Source organism: Chironomus tepperi, unplaced genomic scaffold, assembly GCF_022539635.2.
Source record: "Chironomus tepperi strain 1889 unplaced genomic scaffold, CSIRO-AGI_Ctep_v1 contig_298, whole genome shotgun sequence".
Taxonomy (NCBI): domain Eukaryota; kingdom Metazoa; phylum Arthropoda; class Insecta; order Diptera; family Chironomidae; genus Chironomus; species Chironomus tepperi.
In genome coordinates this window covers 88,660-108,293 of record NW_027226420.1, presented here as the reverse complement: position 1 = coordinate 108,293, position 19,634 = coordinate 88,660, and the positions used below count along the sequence as shown (strand labels likewise).

Sequence of the window (19,634 nt, the reverse complement as noted above, 5' to 3'; positions counted from 1 at the left end):
CTTAATGCATACTTAGTAAACCTTTTGGACAGAGTTGCAAAACAGACACCTGTGACAGGCGAAAACCGTACAAATTCTTTATAATTTAAATTTTTTTTTCTTACAAAACCATACAAATTATCAAGAATTTATACAGTTTTCACCTGTCATAGGTGCCTGTTTTGCAACTCTGCTCTTGAATACGAGCATCTAAGTCGAAGAAGTTCGAGTAACACTGATCTAGCTTTAACAACACTCGGAAAAGTTTCGATGGCACTCGAATGATGTTCAAAGTAAGAGGCTTTTAAAGTTTCCATCGGTAATAGCTGATATTTGTCATTTCTTTTAAATTTATCATGCTTTTGTTGATTGTTTAAAACAGTCACATGACCAGCCCGAGCAGGCTGGGGCACGACTACGTTGCTGAGTTAACGAGAAGGCATTTTAGTGCCCTAATCTTATCGTGATTCCATTGTTTGGCCAATTTTGTCGGTGAATATTGAAAATTTACCACATCGTTCCTCTCAACCATCTATTAACCGGTCACTGAGTCATCTGAGGAAAGAGAAGAAAGTTGATTAAAAGACACAAGATAAATTGGTCTAGAAAACGATTTAAATTGTATGTCTCGAATGTAAACAAGATTATTATGGCTTCTCTTCTGCTATTCGCTTGAGTAATACATGACGTGCTTCTTTTATCTCTGAATTGCCAAAACATAAAATTCTCTGTCAATAGCTCAATTGCCTAAAGTCACCAAAAATTATTCCATGAAGTTTCTCACGTATTCGTCAATTGAAGTCTCTTTACTTATTTGCCCGGTATTTTATTGTAGTAATAAAAATGAAGGAAAAGTACAAAATATCGTGCAAAGTGTGCCCATTTGGCAACAAGAAGAGGAATGCTGAATTTTGGTGAGATTAAGTAATTTAATTAATCATTAATCTACGCGGTTTGTCCACTTTGTTTTGAAAAGATGCCGTTAATTTTGCGTGAGAAATGTCATGAAATGTTTGAGGATGAGCTGCAGAATATTAATGTAAATTTAGCGAATTTTTGACTATGATAAATATGAATAACAGTTTCTTGATTAAGAGCTTTACGGTCAGTGTTTATTGACATAATAAACAAACATCAACCGTCAATAAACATAGTTTTATATGGAATATGGGCAAATTCTGGAATGTATTAAGTGATTGGTACTGCTTTTGAGTTAGAGAACTGAATGGGAATAAATTCGGAATTGTCTTTAGAGATCGATTTTACCCAAGAGTAGTTGATTTTCCCTCAAGAGCTCGGATTGGTGCGTCGAGAACACGATTGCCCTTTGAGATTTTAGATTGTCCTTTGAAAAGGTCGGATTGCCATTCAGGATGTCGGATAGCCCTTCGGGAGGTCGGATTGCTCTTTAGGTGCTAGGATTGTCCTTCAAGAGGTTGGATAGCCCATTGGGAGGTCGGATAGCGGTTGCATTGCCTTTCCAGATGTCGGATTGTTCTTCAAGAAGTTGGATTGCCTTTCGAGAGGTCGGATTGCATTTCAACTTTGAAACCATGAAAACCCGAAGGGCATGTCGCAAATATCAAACACTCTATGCCATAAGTCAGTCAAACTCTTCAATAATTTCTACCTTCACTCCTTAATTAAAACCATACCCAATTTTAAATAAACACTTTAAAACCAAGAAAGTAAAGCACTCAATATTAGTCTAACGGAAAAGCAATAAAAGAATCTAATTAATAACCGAATTTTTGAATGATCATGAATATCAATGATCCAAAATCGTAGAAAAATGAATCAACTCCGAAAATAGATACGCGAATAATCGCAGATCCATCAATTTATAGCTTGAAAGAAGAACATTGAGTCACTGGAGCAAATAATTGATATCGAATCAAATTCCTTGAAATTTGTATCATATTCGTACAAAAATTTCAATTTCTTTCGTTCAGTTTTACTTTCATGGCATGCTTTACGACATATTTTTTTATCTCAGACTTCTCTTGTGTAAATGATCATCCATAAACACAATAAGTCGTTTATGAATTTTCATTTATAAAAAACTGTGTCAAGTGTTGCTGGGCCAGTGATCAAAAGAGATTTCTTCTTTATTGTTTTGGTCTTCTGGTTCATTCGTTCAACTTATCTTCATGCTCATTTCTCCCTTTTTATGCGTGCTGTAAGAAATCCAGCGCCAAAAAATGTGAGAGAAATTTATGAGAGAAATTTCTCCAAAATATTTTCGGAGATAAAGCGACGAGATTTAAATGTGTTGAGTGGAAGTGATGATGATGCTCAATTAGCGTGTTTATTCAGGAACGGAAATTCAAAAAATTCAATAATTACTCATCAAAGGCATTAATTATTGAATCCACAGCTAAAGTTAAAGCCACTCATAAATATAGTCAGAATAATTCAAGCATTCAGTCAGTAATTAAAATAAACATAAAGTTATTTTTGTCATTGACGTGGTTATGGATGTTTGGAATTACATATTTTGATTATCTGGTGCTAGAATTGTAATTAATTCTTAAGGTTCTGGTGTTAATTATATAATGAATTGCGTATTATTAAAAATAACATTGACAATCTATCAGATTGTCTAACATTGACAGATAATACTGAGTTTGGTTCGACTTTTAGTAGTTGAAGCATAGAATTCTATACCCGATTAGAATTAATCTATTATTATGTAGCCGTATTGACGATAAAACGCTCAAAAGCCATGAACTGCATCGATCGGCATCTATTGAAATGTTTCTTGTACGCCGACCTGTTGACAGCATACTTAGAATCAAGTGCAAATCAATTGGCAATGATAACTTTGCTGCTACTTAATTCAAAGTCACATAATGGTCATGAAGGCATCATTTAAACAGGTGTCGATCGGGTGCCCTGATGGCACCTTGAAATGGAGCGTGGAGGGTTTGGAGTTTGTAAGAATTGGATTTATGGTTTTTGGCTGGACACTAAACATTAATTGACTTTCAATCCTAATGCTCCATTCAATATCCCAAAATACTCTGTCACTGATCACTGTAATGCTCTAATCTGTTTGTCACGACTTTGCAAACTTTGTTACTATACAAAATCATGCGAATATGTAGGTTAAATCTATCATAATAGTGATCAAGCAACAACCGTCATGTTTGGATCTGCTAATATTCTCAAGAAACCAAGTGCATTTTTGGGAGAGGCTAGAGTTTGGCACTTATCTTCAGAAGAAAATGCCAATTAAAGTCAAGGTCCACAAACAGAACCGGACCCAGAACTGCCACATACGATCGATTTGGATTTTGTATGAAAATTGACTCGACCCCGTACATTTGAAGCCTGAAAAATCTAACAAATTGAAGAATCTTGTCCACAGATGGATGAGGAGCCAGTAACTAAAGGTTCCCGATGTCGAGACCGAGGGTTCCCGAGTAGTGTAATCCGTTCTCCTTATTACACAAAAAACTGACCAGAAAGTCAATCTCCCATTCATAAACAATTCAAAATAGCAATCAAGTCACTTTCAATTTCTTCATAAATTTCTCCAGCCTGAAAGCGAAATTCTAACGACCACACATTCTCTCCACATTCTCTACTTAATCTCCATTTTCATTCATGACTACGTCTAGTTTTACATCTTCTTATTTTATGTCTCAAAAAACTCGCTATACACAAAACTTGCTTCTTCTTCTACACTTCAATCATTCCAATATCTCTGCATAAACGATATAACTCAAAGCTTGTTATATGCAGCGTACCTACACACCAATAAGGAAGGAAGAAAAGAAAAGTTAAAAAACTTGATGAAAAAATTTACTCGCAGTTGTAAGTAAGTCGCGTTGCTGATCGGATCAGTTGTAAAATCGAAGTTAGTGCTGTTGTCTTTTATATCCAAACATAAAAAAAAGAGCACAGGTGCTTAATATTGAAAAAAATAGAAAATAATTAAAAAATTAATTGTTTGTGATCGATTGTGGCCTAATAAAGTGGAACTGGACATGATTATTGCCGTATTTTTAGCAACTGTTGCAATTGTATTCTTAATTCAGTGGTATTATGAACGGAAGAAGTTTTACAAGTTTGCTGACTTAATTCCATCAGCTAAAAATTATGGAATTTTAGGTCATGGACCGCACTTCTTGGGGAAGAACGATGAAGGTTGAAAATTATGATTTTATGGACCATCGAGAAAGTGAAACTTTAATGTTGTTCCTCATTTCTTCTCTTTTTACTACCCAATTAACATCATTTTAGGGCGCTTTAAATTGCTTCATGATTTATGCCTTAAATACAATCATTTAATAAAGTTGTGGCTTGGACCAGCCATTTTGTGGATACTTGTGAATGACCCGAAATCAATACAGAAAGTGTTATTGTCGCCTGTGTGCCTTGAGAAACCATTTTTCTATAAATTTTTAAGACTTGATTCAGGACTTATATCCGCAAGATGTGAGTAATGTGATTTTTGAAGATTTTTGAGTGACTTGTGATTTTTTTGGTGACTTTCTATATGGATTTAAAAATATTTAAGCATACATACTTAGAGTTGGCAATACTACATAGTGGAAGTGCCTCCATTGCAGTCCGGACTCTACTACATAAACCTTTTTGAACTAGTAAAGTCCGGCTCCACTAGAGGTGTCATATTGGACTTGTGGAATCCGGACTATAATCTGACACATACTATAATCTGTGATACATTAGGAAGGACTCCCGATGCTGAGAATTTGTGAAACAGAGGTAACGACTGTGGAAGTCATAGTATTGGTCTCGGTATCGGGTACCCTTCCATACATGTTCTTTCAGGTGTATTTTGAAAAGTATGTATGTCAAAGTACCAAGTTTACGCTAGAATGGAATTATAGTGCATGTGTGACGTGATCAAAAGTTTGAGAAACACTGACTTATATGGGTATTCTGCATGCTAAAAGGGAGTTAACACAAATCTGAAATTTAACTTCCTTTAACCTCTCCTGAATAACAATTCCCAAGCCCCTATATCCTATACTTCTTCATGTTACATTCTGTATTCAGATTTCATCTGAATTGCAACTGATTCAATCTGAGCAGTGCGAATGATGCGATAATAACAGATATGGAAAGTATAAGTTTAGACCCGGTTAATCTACTTTCATTAAAGAATCAAAAGTCACGAGACATAAAGAAAGGAGAAAAAAAATAACAAATTTGTATAACCAATGACGACATATGCAAATGATTAAAAGTTCGACATTTGAAATTTGTGGATGCTCTCAGAGCTGAAATGGGTAATGACCTTAGTGCTATAGCTACGGTGTTATCGGTGCTAACTAAAGAGCTATCCATAATTCATTCAGACACATCTTTACCTTATATTCATGTATCTGTGATAATACCTTAAAAATCATCAAAATCAAGTCACTCAGAAAGCACGCCACAACATTACAATAATCCACATCTAATTCCCATAACTCTTCTAGACGATGTTTGGAAAATCCACCGCAAATCACTCAACTACTCCTTCAATCTTCGAATTCTTCAAACATTCATTCCAATTTTCATCGAAAATGCCCAAAAATTGGTTAACGATCTGGCTGTAAATATTGGAAAGACCAAAGAATTTGACATGCTTGCCTACACATCGAAGTCTGCCCTCAATATGATATGCGGTATGTATTTTTATGTTGTTGTTTTGTTTTTGTTTTTTTGGGTGAGTCTTTTGTCCCGAAAACTCTCGAATATTGAATATAAAGTCTATTGATAAGGTATTAAGGCTTTTAAGGTTAATAATTGTTATGGTTTGGAGTCGAGTTGAGTAAATCCAAGTCGACTTAATTTGAATTGAGCCGAAAAAAGTCAAATTGACCTGAGTCAAATCGAATTGAGCTGATTTGAGTCGAGTTGAGTCGATTTGAGTCGAGTTGGGCCGATTTGAGTCGAGTTGAGCCGATTTGAGTCGAGTTGAGCCAATTTGAGTCGAGTTGAGCCGATTTGAGTCGAGTTGGGCCGATTTGAGTCGAGTTGAGCCGATTTGAGTCGAATTGAGCCGATTTGAGTCGAGATGAGCCGAGTCGAGTCGAGCCGAATTGAGCCGAGACGAACCGAGACGATCTCATTGAATTCGGCTCATCGATACAAAATCCTCTAAACTAATTGTATTACTTACCATTTAATATCTCTATTTAATAATTTGCTCTCCTAGAAATTAAATATTTTAAATACTTTCAAAATTTCTATTTTAGCGTACACTTGTTGTGTACGTTTAAAATAAAAATATCAGCAAAAAAAAGCCTACTGCCCAGTGAAAAAAAGAAATATTTTTCTCGCAAAATTGATTTTTATTTTCGATTTTTTTTAATAATTTAATTAAACTTTCAATTTCAGGCACTTCATTTGGACTGGATATTAAAAACATTACAATGGGTGATGATGTGTTTCATGCACTTGAAAAGTGAGTCTTACGAAATCTTTTGAAAAAATTATAGGATGTGAAATTGGCTGTGATTAAAATACGATGGAGGATAATATTTCAGAATGACTGCATTTATGAATCAAAACTGGATATTAAGGCTGTCTGCATGACAACCTTTACACGCAATTTAATTGGATGTCTGCGTGCTACTTTCTTTTACAAAGGTTATCATGATAATATTGGAAATTTAAGTACAAGGAGCTTTAAGGGCTTGAAAATATGTTGTAAATAGTTCTTGATCGGGTCAAGTTGTTCATGCTAACTGCTATAAGGCATAAATATCATATGACAGCTTTATGGTCAATGCGACTACAGAACGGAGCCTTTGTGAGTAAAACGAACAATTTAAAGCAGCAAACCGCATTTTCGCTATAAAAATGGGTGAAAATTAGCTGTCATGGTGCCGTCAAAGCAACCGCAGAACTTGTCGTTAACACGGTTACATAGCAGTGTCCTAGCGAACATGCTGTGCTGTTCAGATGCTTTATGTTAATCGAGTACATACCTTCTTTCGGCCTATTTTTGTATATATAGTCATTGACAAGCATTTTAAGATGTGCAGGCCTGCAGTTTTCGACTGTATCTTACACTTCGTCCAGACCTTGTCTGCAAGCATGCGTCCTAAATAAATCAAGTCGACTTAATTTAACTTTGAAATTTTATGACTTTTAGAATAACTCAATCCTTTCCTCATTTTATAAAATTTCATCACGTATGCAGCACAAAGTCTTCTTATTATCTCAAAAACTTAAAACCCAAAAAACGTAATAATTTACCAAAAACTTATCGACAGATTTGAAGCACGTGCTGAGATTGAAAAATCATCTTTAAAAATTTATTCAGAAGTAGGCAAACTATTGTAAGTTGTTAAAGCTTCAAAAAAATCAGTTAGATATCAGTGCTGTGCTACTTTCTACACATTAAATGATAAAGCGAGTTAGAAAATTTCCAGGGTATCGAATTTTTATGTAATTTTAGTGTCGCAACATAAATCAGAGTTTCTAAAATGATGCTACCTAAAATTAGCTGTGCAGCGTGTCCCGAGCAACACAGCATGTTTGGTAAGACACAAGTGTGTCGTCGTATTGACGTTAAGACGCAATGTTGCTCAGACGTCACCGTGACAGTTGACTCACCTCATTGTGTTGCTCGGATATTCAGCTATTGATATTAAAACTCTACATCCAAAATTCAAATGCCGCATTTCGGATATGACAAAATCCAAACATGATAAAACATAAAGCACTTCAGCTTCTTACAAAACACACGCAATTAAGTCGTCATTTTTTAAACAAATTTTTTCCAATCCGTTAATTTTCACTCGTACTCGACCACAAAGACCTTCCATTGATATACATAAGCATCGCTTTGTTTATCATTTCAATATTGAATTTTCCTAATGAATGTGCATACTCGTGAAGCAAATCATCCGTCTATTTACTAAATTAATATTTCATTTTCTTTGCTTAGAAATATTTCGCGTTTTCATTTTTTACTACTTTTGGATATGCGGATGGATGCATATGTGTATTTACTACAAATAAGTCCCGTGTGGCATGCAGTGTCCGCCAAAAGCCAAAGTTAGGCATCAAACTGTCATTTTGTCACGGCGACGTGGCTGTGACATGTTGCGCAACATGGATGTAAAAATATTTTAGTATCTTTCTAGTTGACAGCCATGGTGCTTTCAGGATACATTCACGTCATTTTGAAGTTTTGTCATAGTGACGTAGCTGTGACATGTTGCGCAACATGTTGCGAAAAATGAAATTAGTCGAATTCAGGAAGTAAAAAAAATGCAATTTCATCAACTTTCTACCCACATATCCACTATTATCCATCAACATTCCAAACATTGCAAACTGTCAATCCAGTTCCACATCATTCACAAGCCAGACAATATCTCAATTTAAAAAAATTTAAATACATTGTATGCTCATGTAATTTTCTAGGTTGAATAGAGCCATTTCTGCCCGCAGTCAATCATTCTTCTTATACTCGGAGCCAATTTATCGGATGTCTAAATACTATCGTGATGAAATGGAGAGCCGTAATGTTTGTTATTCATCAGCCGATATGGTAATTAAAATTCTCATATTTTTTGACTTGGAATATGAAGTTTGATGGTCGGTAGCCAAATGTTGTTATGGCTCATATTAATAATAAGCCATACGCCATTAAATGCCGCACATATAAATGTTTATTGCTATTTGCAGATCATAAAAGTAAAACGTAAGGCATTAGAAGACGAAGAAAGTGGCGATAGTCATGACAACGAGCCTATATTAGATATCGATGAATTATATCGTGAATCATTGGAAAGATTTCCGCAATTGCGAGCAGCTAAGAAAGAGGATGTAATTGATCAAATAAAGGCGAGTCTACAAAAGAAGGTCACACAAGTTGGTGATGATGATATGCCAACGAGAAAGATTTTTATTGATCATGTAATTTGTAATGATACCAAGTTTACTGACAATGAAATTCGCGATCATGTTTATACGGTCGTTGCTGCTGGAAGTGAAACTACGGCTTTACAAACTGCACACACTAGTGAGTAGCATTGTCAATTAACTTTCGTTGATAATTATTTACCATGCAATTGATTAACTACTTTCCAAATAGTCATGCTACTTGCCACCCACCCAGAAATTCAGGAACGTGTTGCGGCTGAAATTAAGGAAGTCTTTTTCTCAGATGCAGTTGAAGTAAATTATGACAATCTGGTGAAATTGGAATATCTTGAAAGAGTCGTTAAAGAATCACTACGATTGTGTCCAGTTGTTCCAGGTGAGTCAATAATTTCCAGTGTTGTTCAAACTGTTGCGCAACACAACAATGTGTGTCAAATGTCACATGTCGTGTGCGATTTCAGTTGAGACTAAACCACATGTCATGTGTCGCATCTGTCGTTGCTGAGCCATATGGCATGTGTGGTATCAGTCATGCCTTACCACAAATGCGTGTCATGCCACAAAACAGTTTGAACAACACTGCAACAAGCTAATCCAATAAGCCAAGGTGTGAAATGACATTTTATCACAAACCTTTGTCACTTTTTAGTCATCGGAAGAGAAACGCAAGCACCAATAAAGATTGACGGTAAGCAAGAAATATTTCTGTAGAAAATGAAAGTTTTTAAGAATTTCTGGCATTCGTAATAACAAATAATTGTCTTGGTCTGAATAGATGACATAGAAATACCAGCTGGAATCACATTACTCATCAATTTCTACACATTACATCGACGACCTGATATTTGGGGTGATGATGCTGAAGAATTTAATCCGGATCATTTCTTGCCTGAACATGTTGAAAAGAGACATCCATACAGTTTCCTTCCATTTAGTGGTGGACAACGTAACTGCATTGGTAAGAGACAGTTTTAAATCGTTGGATTAAAAATTAATCCTGAGATTTAAAATAAATCCTACGATTTAAAATTAATTCTATCCTATTTTCAGGTTATCGCTACGCAATGATTGCCTTGAAGACCCTCCTCGTCCATTTAATTAAAACATACAAATTCTCATCATCAATGACGTATAAAGATTTAAGATTCAAGACAGACATCAATCTTAAATTATGCACAAAACATTTAGTCAGCATTGAGCCTAGAAACTGAGGCAGCACATCAGACTTTAAATATTTACTGAATCTTCTTATTTGATTGTTTGTTAAATAAGACGGATTTCTATAAGTTGGATTATTTGTTTTCCCAGTTAAGTCAGTAATTTAAGTGATTATATAGGCATAAGAACGGAAAAGTTTTGTTAAATAAATAATTTTTTATTCAGATTTAAATCTTAAACTTTTAAGAGCTTTTTCAGAGCTTTCAGTGAGCTTTCACGATTCAAATTCTTTTCAACGGTCAAAAGCTTCATCCATGCATTATTTGATTCATATCCAATACAGTCTTACTGCTTATGCATCTTTTGTAGATGTTTGTGCTTTTATCTCATAATTTAAGGTAAGTGAACTAAGTCTCACACATACAGCTATGGATACTCATTTTTAAATATGTAAACATTGTGTGATCCACATGATTATTGAGAAATGTGAGATGTTGAAGACATTTGAGATAGTTTTGCGGGTTGTGATGCATAGTTTTTGAAAGTAATGGGAAAGATTGTCGTATTTTGTCTGATAAGCATATCGATTGCTAAAGTAGGTAAACACAATTTTTAAGAATAAGATAAGATTAAATTTTGACACCAAACAACATGCACTTTGATTGTTGTCGTAGTTGATAGTGTACAAATAAAGGAGAATAAGAGATTGCTTGCTCAAGGGATTCAGTTAGGTTGTGCACCTACTTTCATTCTTTTTCGATACTCTACCTGAGATTAACGCTGTGAGATTGGTGTTCTCTAGATTAGCTATATCTTTCATTGTTGCGAATCGACCTTCTTCCCCTTCAGTTTACAACTACAAAGCACATAGATTTCATTGTTTATGGAACCTCTGGAACTCTTGGAAGGACGCTATCGATATAGAAAATTGCACTTGATATTGGGAATTGGCAGATGATGTGGCTAGTGGTATAGCCAGCTTTATTCGCCATTCTAGTGATGGTCATGGGTCACAATGGTCCTAGTGATGGCTATGGGTCATTTGGAAGGTCCAGGTGTCTCTTAAGAATTAAGCCCTTTTCTCGAATCCTCTCGAAAAATCAAAACTTGGAAAGACTTAGTCTCATCATCGAAAACACAAACTTTTCCCTTAGGTACCCAACTGCTACACTTAAAAAGCCGAACTGTTGAAGGTTTTGCCAAAAACCACTGGGATTCGAACTCAAGACTTCAAATTCTTCTCCAATTTTCGTATCTCACGCCTTGCAAAGTAAGCTATCAATGCAATTCTTATTGACATTAGCAGCTGACATCCTCAACCTCATTAATCATCAATGCGCTCAATACTTTATCAATTCCAATAAATCACATTTGTACTTGACTCACTTCTTTTGTTGAATGAACGTAAACAGCATTTGTTGTGGTATTTTTACACAGTTTTAGCTTGTAAGTCTCTCAATATTTTTTGAACTCAAACATTTTTTATATCTTTGTTGTTTTTTATACTTCTCAGTCTCGAGAAGTCAGTCAAGACGTGTAGATTTTAAATCGTCAATGCTCGGAAGTGTTTTAAGCATGACTTTTTAGTCAAAAGCATAACATTTGCATTCATATTTTTTGGCGAATTGTGCAACAAGTAATTACAGTGACTAGTTCATATAAAAATTGTGAAATATATTGTATGTAATATGAAGAATTGATGGCAGTGCTTGTTATTATTTAGTAATTATGCAATGATATTTTGAAAAGATTCATCCATGCATGGGCAGCAGCTAATTTTGTATGGAAATGTGCAATTAAACAAAAAGTATAAAAGAAATGTTAATTCCCAACTTGGCAAGGTGCTAGACACTAAATTAGGCGTTTAATTTGAAGTCTCAGGTTCGAATCTTGGGGAAGTTGAGATTCTTCGGCTTTTAAAGTGTCCCTTATGAAGTTCTTATGAATAAGCTCCATCCCAATAAAATTTCATCATCGACCGCACATCCAAAGAAGAGACAGAAATGAGAGCGCGAGAAGAAAAGTAAAAGTGACGACCACAAAAAGCCTTGACTCGAAAAAACACATCACATGTCTCAAGTGCATTATTACGCAATAATATTTTTTACCTATTGCCATCTGTGTGTTTCAAGGCTCGTTGTTGTACAAAAAGTAAAAACATAGCGAATTTTAATATTTTGAGTCACGATAAGACTTACTAATGTCCATTTATTGAGTTATAAATATTTGGAATGGATAAATAAAAAATTTCGCGCTGTCTTTCGACATACATGCTTGTTGGCTTTTCACACAGCGATTATTGTGCTCATGATTTGCTCCATAAACAGACTTTTACTTATGAAATTGGTGATAATAATCATGTTAAGTAAAGAAATCAAATAACCTGACACGAAAGAAATTGTGAAATATGGAACAGTTTGATGCCTTGGAGTAGGTTTAGCTAACAGTTTACCTGTCTATACCCAAGGAATAGACCCACACCTACCCTCTATACTCTTGAGCATGACTCACATTTAGCTGTAAGCTAGTGTTATCAAAACCATTTTTGAGTCACGGCACAACTTTGTGGTAAGCCACGATCGAAACCGCACACGGCTCATGGCATTTCGAAAACATTGATGCAGTTCATATGGACATTTTTCGCGATATATCTTGAAGATAAGCTTCGACCAAAACTGCATACAACATACTGTTCATTGGGTTTTCAAAAAATGTTGGCTTCACATCAGTGCCCCGCGATACATAAGTTGCCCATCGCTGTACTAATGTATGGCAGCTCACTTGCTGCAACAACACTGTTGTTAGGGTAGATTAAACTGGCCTCTGGAGTCGATTTTTCCGACACCGGCCTGATTCAGCACAAATGAGTCAATTTTCCATACTAAGTGCATGTTTGAACTGTTGCGTTAATGTAGTTGTAATGTGTCGTACCAAAGGAATCAAACCTTTCTGTTTTATGAACAATTTGCATAATTTTGGATCATCTGATTTTGTCCAAATTTGGCAGGACTCCAATGTGAACTTCTTTGAAGGCCCCTTTTGGAGGTTTAGAGTCAGTATTCCTGTAAAGTCCTCCCAACTCTATTTACATCCATAAATTGCTTTTAATGCTTTTTTTTTGAATCATATTATTTCCAAATCATGCTCTATCGATAATTGACATTAAATTTTATTATCGGATGTATGACCATTATAATTTGAGCAATTTATGATACATTCAATTCCGCCATAGCACAGCAAAATTTTGTGGCTGTTATAAATTATATTGCTAAAATAATCACTCAGTAGTGACCGCTTATCTGAAATTAAGTTCATTATCAAAATGCTCCAATTTCCCAAATGCACAATGCAGCACCAAAAATAATAATTTTATGTTATATCCACAACAATATACATTTTACGGTGCATTTAAAACGTGACATGACTATTGATTAATGAAACCCAATCAAAAATTCATCACATTAAACATTAAATTTGACTTGTTTATACTTATTTTGGCTGTTGACGGCCAGCATTCAAGTTCAAAGTGAATCAACAACAAGTGTCGAAGTGGACTTGAAGGAAATTTTTATTTGAACCTTGAAAAGGTTTAATTGCTGTTAGTTTACCTTAAGATTTCAATAAACTTAAGTGAGAGATTCCATAAATGTGAATTTAAGTAAGCACTGGATGTCATATGACGCAATAAAATTTATTATTTACGTAGTTAAATGCGTATTTCATTCGATGACATTTAACAAGGTTTGGAAGCGATTAATAGGGATTTATCTATAGCTATGGATTATTGAGGATTCAGACAATTCTAAAAGAGAACAGTCTGTGATATTCTCACGAAATTCATGTTAATTTGATGATATAATTAATTAAACAAGCAATTAATTTTAATTATTCTTCTTCTGTTTATGACTGTTGGATTTAAAACTCAATTATTTTTGGAACAAATGAATTAAAATTAGAACAATAAAGAAGCAGTGATGGGCAATCTGAAACTGAAATAGTATGATTCAGAATAATGGATTCTGAGTAGGACTCGAACCCACGTCCTATGGTTTGCAGATGTATGCTTCTAACATTGAGCTATCGGGGGTTACTGGACTAAATGACAAATTGTCATTCATATCTGTTTTCACCTTACTACTGCACTTCCAATGATGTATTGTACCTGATAATGATAGGCCGTTGATCTTCCTTCCACCTACTTATGTACCATGGTTCACTAAAGAATGCTCATCTGAGCCGTAATTAAGAAATAGTCAGTTTTTCAGATAATTTCAGATTTATATTCAAAGCGCCCCACATACTTACTTACTTCTTACTTCCTTGGCTGGGACGCACGAGGGCCCATTGCCGCGCGTAGGGAATGTCTGAAGACAGCTCTATCCTTCGAAACCTTCTGTCAGTTTGGGAAAGTGTCTAACTAAACCATCAAAAACATCAATATTCTGGATCAATAAAATCACTCTAATAAGGTTAACCATCATTGTAACTCAGAACAATTTCCCTTTCATCTACCTGGAATGATTAATGTTCTAACGCGATTTTAATGACGCCAGCATATCTCATTATTTCCTGTTTAATTCATGTAATGTAAACAAAACAGACATAACAATTGAAAAGATATTAATTCCGATAATAAGCACGTGTAACAAAGAAAACAAAGAAGCACTCAATAGTATCGGTTTTGTGGTCTGATAATCTTCATAATTCACTGTATGAATGATATCTTTAACCTATGAAGAGCTTCAATAATTCATAAACATTGCTAAAAATTCCACAAGATATCGCAAGAAATCTAAAAAGGCACGAAACATTGAAGCCACCAAAAAAACTGCAATAGCTAGACAAACTCGTTCCGTTTGACCCAGTTCAAACACCTTCAAAGTGAAATACTTAACAGGCAAATGAAAGAGAAAACTATGTGTGGTACAAGAAGTGCGGCATATTTGCCGCTCTTGCGTCATTTTGAGCTTTGAATGTATTTGATCTTTTACATATTCTCTCTTTTATTATTCTTTTATGATGAATATGCGATTAGATGATGTTAGTTTCTGTTGATGAAATTGATTTGAACAATTGAACTGAATTATGCAATATTATTTATTGATTTATAGCTATTTTCAGCTGTTGAATCTGATTTTATTAGAATGATTGCTGTACAGTAGCTGTAAATGCACAGATTTATGATATTAAGTCACTTAATAATGTAAAAGATGTTTATTGTTTGAAGATTGTAAACAAACTGAGAAATTCTAAAGAAGAGGCTTGCAACTATGAAAAATTGCAAATCTGCAAGTTGCAATTTGAATATAAAATGACCGTTGACATATTAAAATGACTAATTCTCATCAATTGCACAAATTCTATTGCTTAATGATTTGAGGATATTGGCGCCAATACAATGTAAATAGTTAAAATTGCCATTTAGTTATTTATAGACGAGATATTTTGCCAAGCTTACTATTGCAAAACCTATTAATGTGTCATTGAAAATATTCCGGCTTTTTTCTTGTTTTTTCTCTCAACAAGTTGTTAATAGCTTAACATTTTTAGTGTTGTGCGATTAGTAAGAGTCGCAGCTACTGCAAGAACAGTCAAGTATTGACTATTCATCAAGATTTTGCAAATTTTTAATGTAATTTTGTAAAAATTTTCTTAAATTCCAACAAAAATTAATCAGTCCGTAAACAAGAACAGCTGCAATAACTTTTCTGAGCATTGCCAATACTATTTTTTCTCAATACAAGACATTTTTACATAATAGCAAGCACAAACTATTGAATTGAGAGAGCAAAAATAAGAGAATTAATTTTAGTTGTGCGTGTAGTTGAAAAATAATAGAAAAATAAAATAAAAAACACATTTTTTTTAGTTATTTTCGAGAATTAAGAGGCTACAGGTGTCAATGTGAGGAATCGAAATGGCTGTGTTATTGATTTGTAGCATACTATTGACAATTTGCATAGTCAAATGGGTTTATCGTGATAAAACATTGTATGACTTTGCGGATAAGATTCCCGGACCTAAAGCATATCCGATAATTGGCAGTTCACACAAGCTGCTTAAACAAAAAGAAGAAGGTAAGGATTTTAGGATTGGCAGCAGTTGACAGGGTCTTATTCAGGAGGTTGACCTCAAAGCAGAATTCGAAGTTGACTTAGATTTTGTATGGAAATGTCGAATCTAGTAGACTTTGACCTGAAAGGCACAAGTCGATTGATTGATCTAAAATCCTGTACCAGGCTGGTGTGACTCTCAACTATATCCGGCTATAAGTCAGTGTCACACCTGCCTGTGACAATTTTTGATCTAACAACCGATCTGTGCTATTCTGGTGAGTTCTGCCTCATGCCAATCTACGGAAGAAAGACTCTTCATGTCAGTGTTGTCCAAACTGTGTGTCGTGACACATGTCTTGTGTGATTTTGGTCGTGGCCTTCCCACCAAGGTGTGTCATGCCACAAAAACACTTCGAACAACACTGGCATTAACCAATTCCCATCCTAATCTATCTCCATTTCACAGATCGATTCAACACAGTCCAAAGCATGCTTGCCAAATACGAGCAGAATGACATGACAAGATTTTGGCTAGGTCCGGTGCTATTCATCTTCATCAACCATCCAAATCTAATTCAACAAGTGCTGAGCTCATCTGATTGTATCGAAAAGAGCTTTACATATAAATTTTTGCGACTTGACAAAGGCTTACTTGCCGCTAAACGTGAGTAGAATTTCGATTATTTTAAGTGTGTGAAAATTAATTCAGGCGTCGATTTGTTAAAGATGAATTTTAGTGATTTGGAACTAACCAGATTAAATTGATATTGACATTTAATATTTGCATCCTTTATGGATCAGATGACATTCATAAAGATGCAATATTAGGTGTTCTTATCGAATGCTGATCAAACTGGATATTAAGCAATAAATATGAATTTTGAAAGTCAAATTTTAAACTTGATATGGTTATTAATGCTGAGTCATTTAAGCTCATCCTAGTATGAAATATCTAAATCAAAAATGAGAGTCACGGTCACACTCTCTAGAATAGCTTGATTGGTTTGTGACAGAGGTGGACAAGCCTTGTTGTGTCACAAACACATTTATGACAAGCCACGACACACGACATGTTGTTCATAGCATTTTTTAGACAGCAAATTAGTGTGCCGTGACACACAGGTTGTCCACAACTGCTTCATATACTAAAAATAGCCAAAATAGTCAGAAAAATCAATTTCACATGAAATTATTGTTATTATTTCCAACCGACTTTGACCCCAAGAAACTCAATATTTTCCCAATTACACATAGCACATCAGCATGTCGACCAGCATGCTAGGGGGTGTAGCTTTTCAAGCCTTCCAATTTCACTTTTACTGTAATAATTGATTATATTTTTTCTGTAATTTTTAATTCACCTGATTACCGGAAGAGATCTCATTTCCCTTTGTTATTGTTATGTATTAATTACAGCTTCAATAATTACCATAGAAGGTTTCATTAAGCATGCTAATTATACAGGCTGAATGCTTTTTATTTTGTATGTTATGAATGTGATTTTCACGTATTTGAGGTATTGTGTGTGATGATCCAATTTTGAATTCTAATTGGATGCGAAGAGCAATTTTGGATGTTTGATAAGCTGCAGCCATAAAACGCAGGCATGCAGCCTTGGACGAACTATAAGGTTCAGTCCAAAACTTCAGGCGTGCGCATTTAAAATGCAGGAAACAACCTCCTGTTCTTGTCCGTACCCTAAATCACATTGACTAACAACAATCATTGCTTATTCCATTCCAGACGACACATGGGTCAACCACAGAAAATTCCTAGAATCATCATTCCAACTTGACGTCATCAAAGGCTTCATCTCCATATTCGTCGACAGTTCAAACCAAATGCTGACATCCCTTCACGATCAAATCAATGCTGACCAGAAGAAGGAACAGGAAATTGATGTGTTTAAGCTAACATCACGTTGTGCATTGACAATGGTACTTGCAACGTCATTTGGCACAAGTGCATCTGAGGTTCATTTTGATGATGAGATATTAAAGGCTGTTGAAGAGTGAGAAACTTGATTTTATGTCATGACTGTAAAGTATTGTTAGAACTTGGAGACATTTGTTGATGACTTGACGACTATGCACTATGTATGACTGCACATTCAGATGTTGGATGACGAAATAAGTTTTTACAGATTGAGGACTTTAATTCATGTCCAATATGATTTTTCTAACCTGATTTCTATCCTTTTCTAGGTTAATTAAGATAATATCACTCAGATGTCACGAGCCTGTTTTATATTACGAGCCAGCATATCGCATGACACGAACATATTACCGCGAGAAGAAGTATCGCAAGCGGTGCTGTTACTACCTCGATCAAGTCCTGAAAGAACGACGTGAGTTCATCATACTTAACAACAATCTAAAGACATCAGCATCGATGATGACAATGAAGACAGATGTAGCAAGTCTGCCAGAATTGGACGAAGAGCTAGGAATTATTAATTTAGATGAAAGTAGCACAACCAGCACCAACAGCAGCTTTATTGATCATTTAATTCTGCACAGCAGTAACGAGTTTACCGATGAAGAAATTCATGATCACATCTACACATTTGTTGCTGCTGGTTACGAAACCGTCGCATTACAAACATTTTTTACACTTCTACTTCTTGCCATTCACACCGACATTCAGGAAAAGGTTTATGATGAAATAATTGAAATTTCAAATATTAATTATGACTCACTGTCTAAGCTCAGCTACCTTGAAATGGTAATTAAAGAGTCGATGAGATTGTTACCGGCAATACCACTTGTGGGTCGTGAGACACAAGACGAGATGCAAATTGGAGATTTAATGTTTCCAAAAGGCATCACATTGCTGATTCATTTATTCAATTTACATCGGAGGAAAGACATTTGGGGCGAGGATGCTCTGAAATTTAATCCTGATAGATTTCGACCTGAAAATGTCGCAGGAAGACATTCACATTCATTTTTACCATTTTCTGAAGGTCTACGAGATTGTATTGGTAAAGTTTATGCAATGTTGGCGATCAAAACGATTCTTGTGAAATTTTTAAGTCATTATAAAGTAACAACTGACTTGAAGCTTGATGATCTGACGTATAAGGCTGATATTACATTAAAAATATGTCAAGATGCAAAAGTGAATGTCCAAAGGAGATAAGACAAAGATTAGATTAGGTATTAGATAGGCACTACTGTTACCTGTATTGTGGTATTGTTCAAGGGTCAGGCATGATTTTAAGAATCTTAAGAAGTGCAATTTTAGGGAGTCTGACTCTTGGTATTATTATTATATGAGCAAATGTAATCTAATAAATTAATTAATATTATTTTTGATAAAGATTTTTGGACTTTTTATTATTATTGATTAGATTAAGTAGCTGACTTACTGTCTTAATGCGATAAATCAATCCATGGCGAATGCGAATGTGGTTCCATTACCGAGCAACACATCATAAAGATGACGTTGTAAACACACTAAGCATGACTGTCCGTTTTTCATCATGTGACGCGAAATAATGTCCGAGTCCAAGGATCCGAATTTTAAGACCACAACATTGAGGCAATTGACGGAAATAGGACCGTTCGATTTTGGATGTTG

The 19,634-nt window shown here is 35.0% G+C and overlaps 1 protein-coding gene across 1 annotated transcript; it reads left to right on the top strand.

Moving 5' to 3' along the window:
• Window positions 1-3,812: 3,812 nt before the first annotated feature.
• LOC139092304 (uncharacterized) lies at window positions 3,813-19,375 on the top strand. The gene is made up of 14 exons (XM_070642653.1): window positions 3,813-4,131; window positions 4,228-4,422; window positions 5,433-5,621; window positions 6,337-6,403; window positions 8,377-8,503; window positions 8,641-8,977; window positions 9,050-9,214; window positions 9,488-9,526; window positions 9,614-9,796; window positions 9,889-10,044; window positions 15,906-16,073; window positions 16,519-16,716; window positions 17,796-18,063; window positions 18,257-19,375. Exons 1-14 carry the CDS (start codon window positions 3,972-3,974, stop codon window positions 19,191-19,193), a joined length of 3,189 nt encoding a protein of 1,062 aa, XP_070498754.1. The 5' UTR covers window positions 3,813-3,971; the 3' UTR covers window positions 19,194-19,375.
• The last annotated feature ends 259 nt before the right edge of the window (window positions 19,376-19,634 follow it).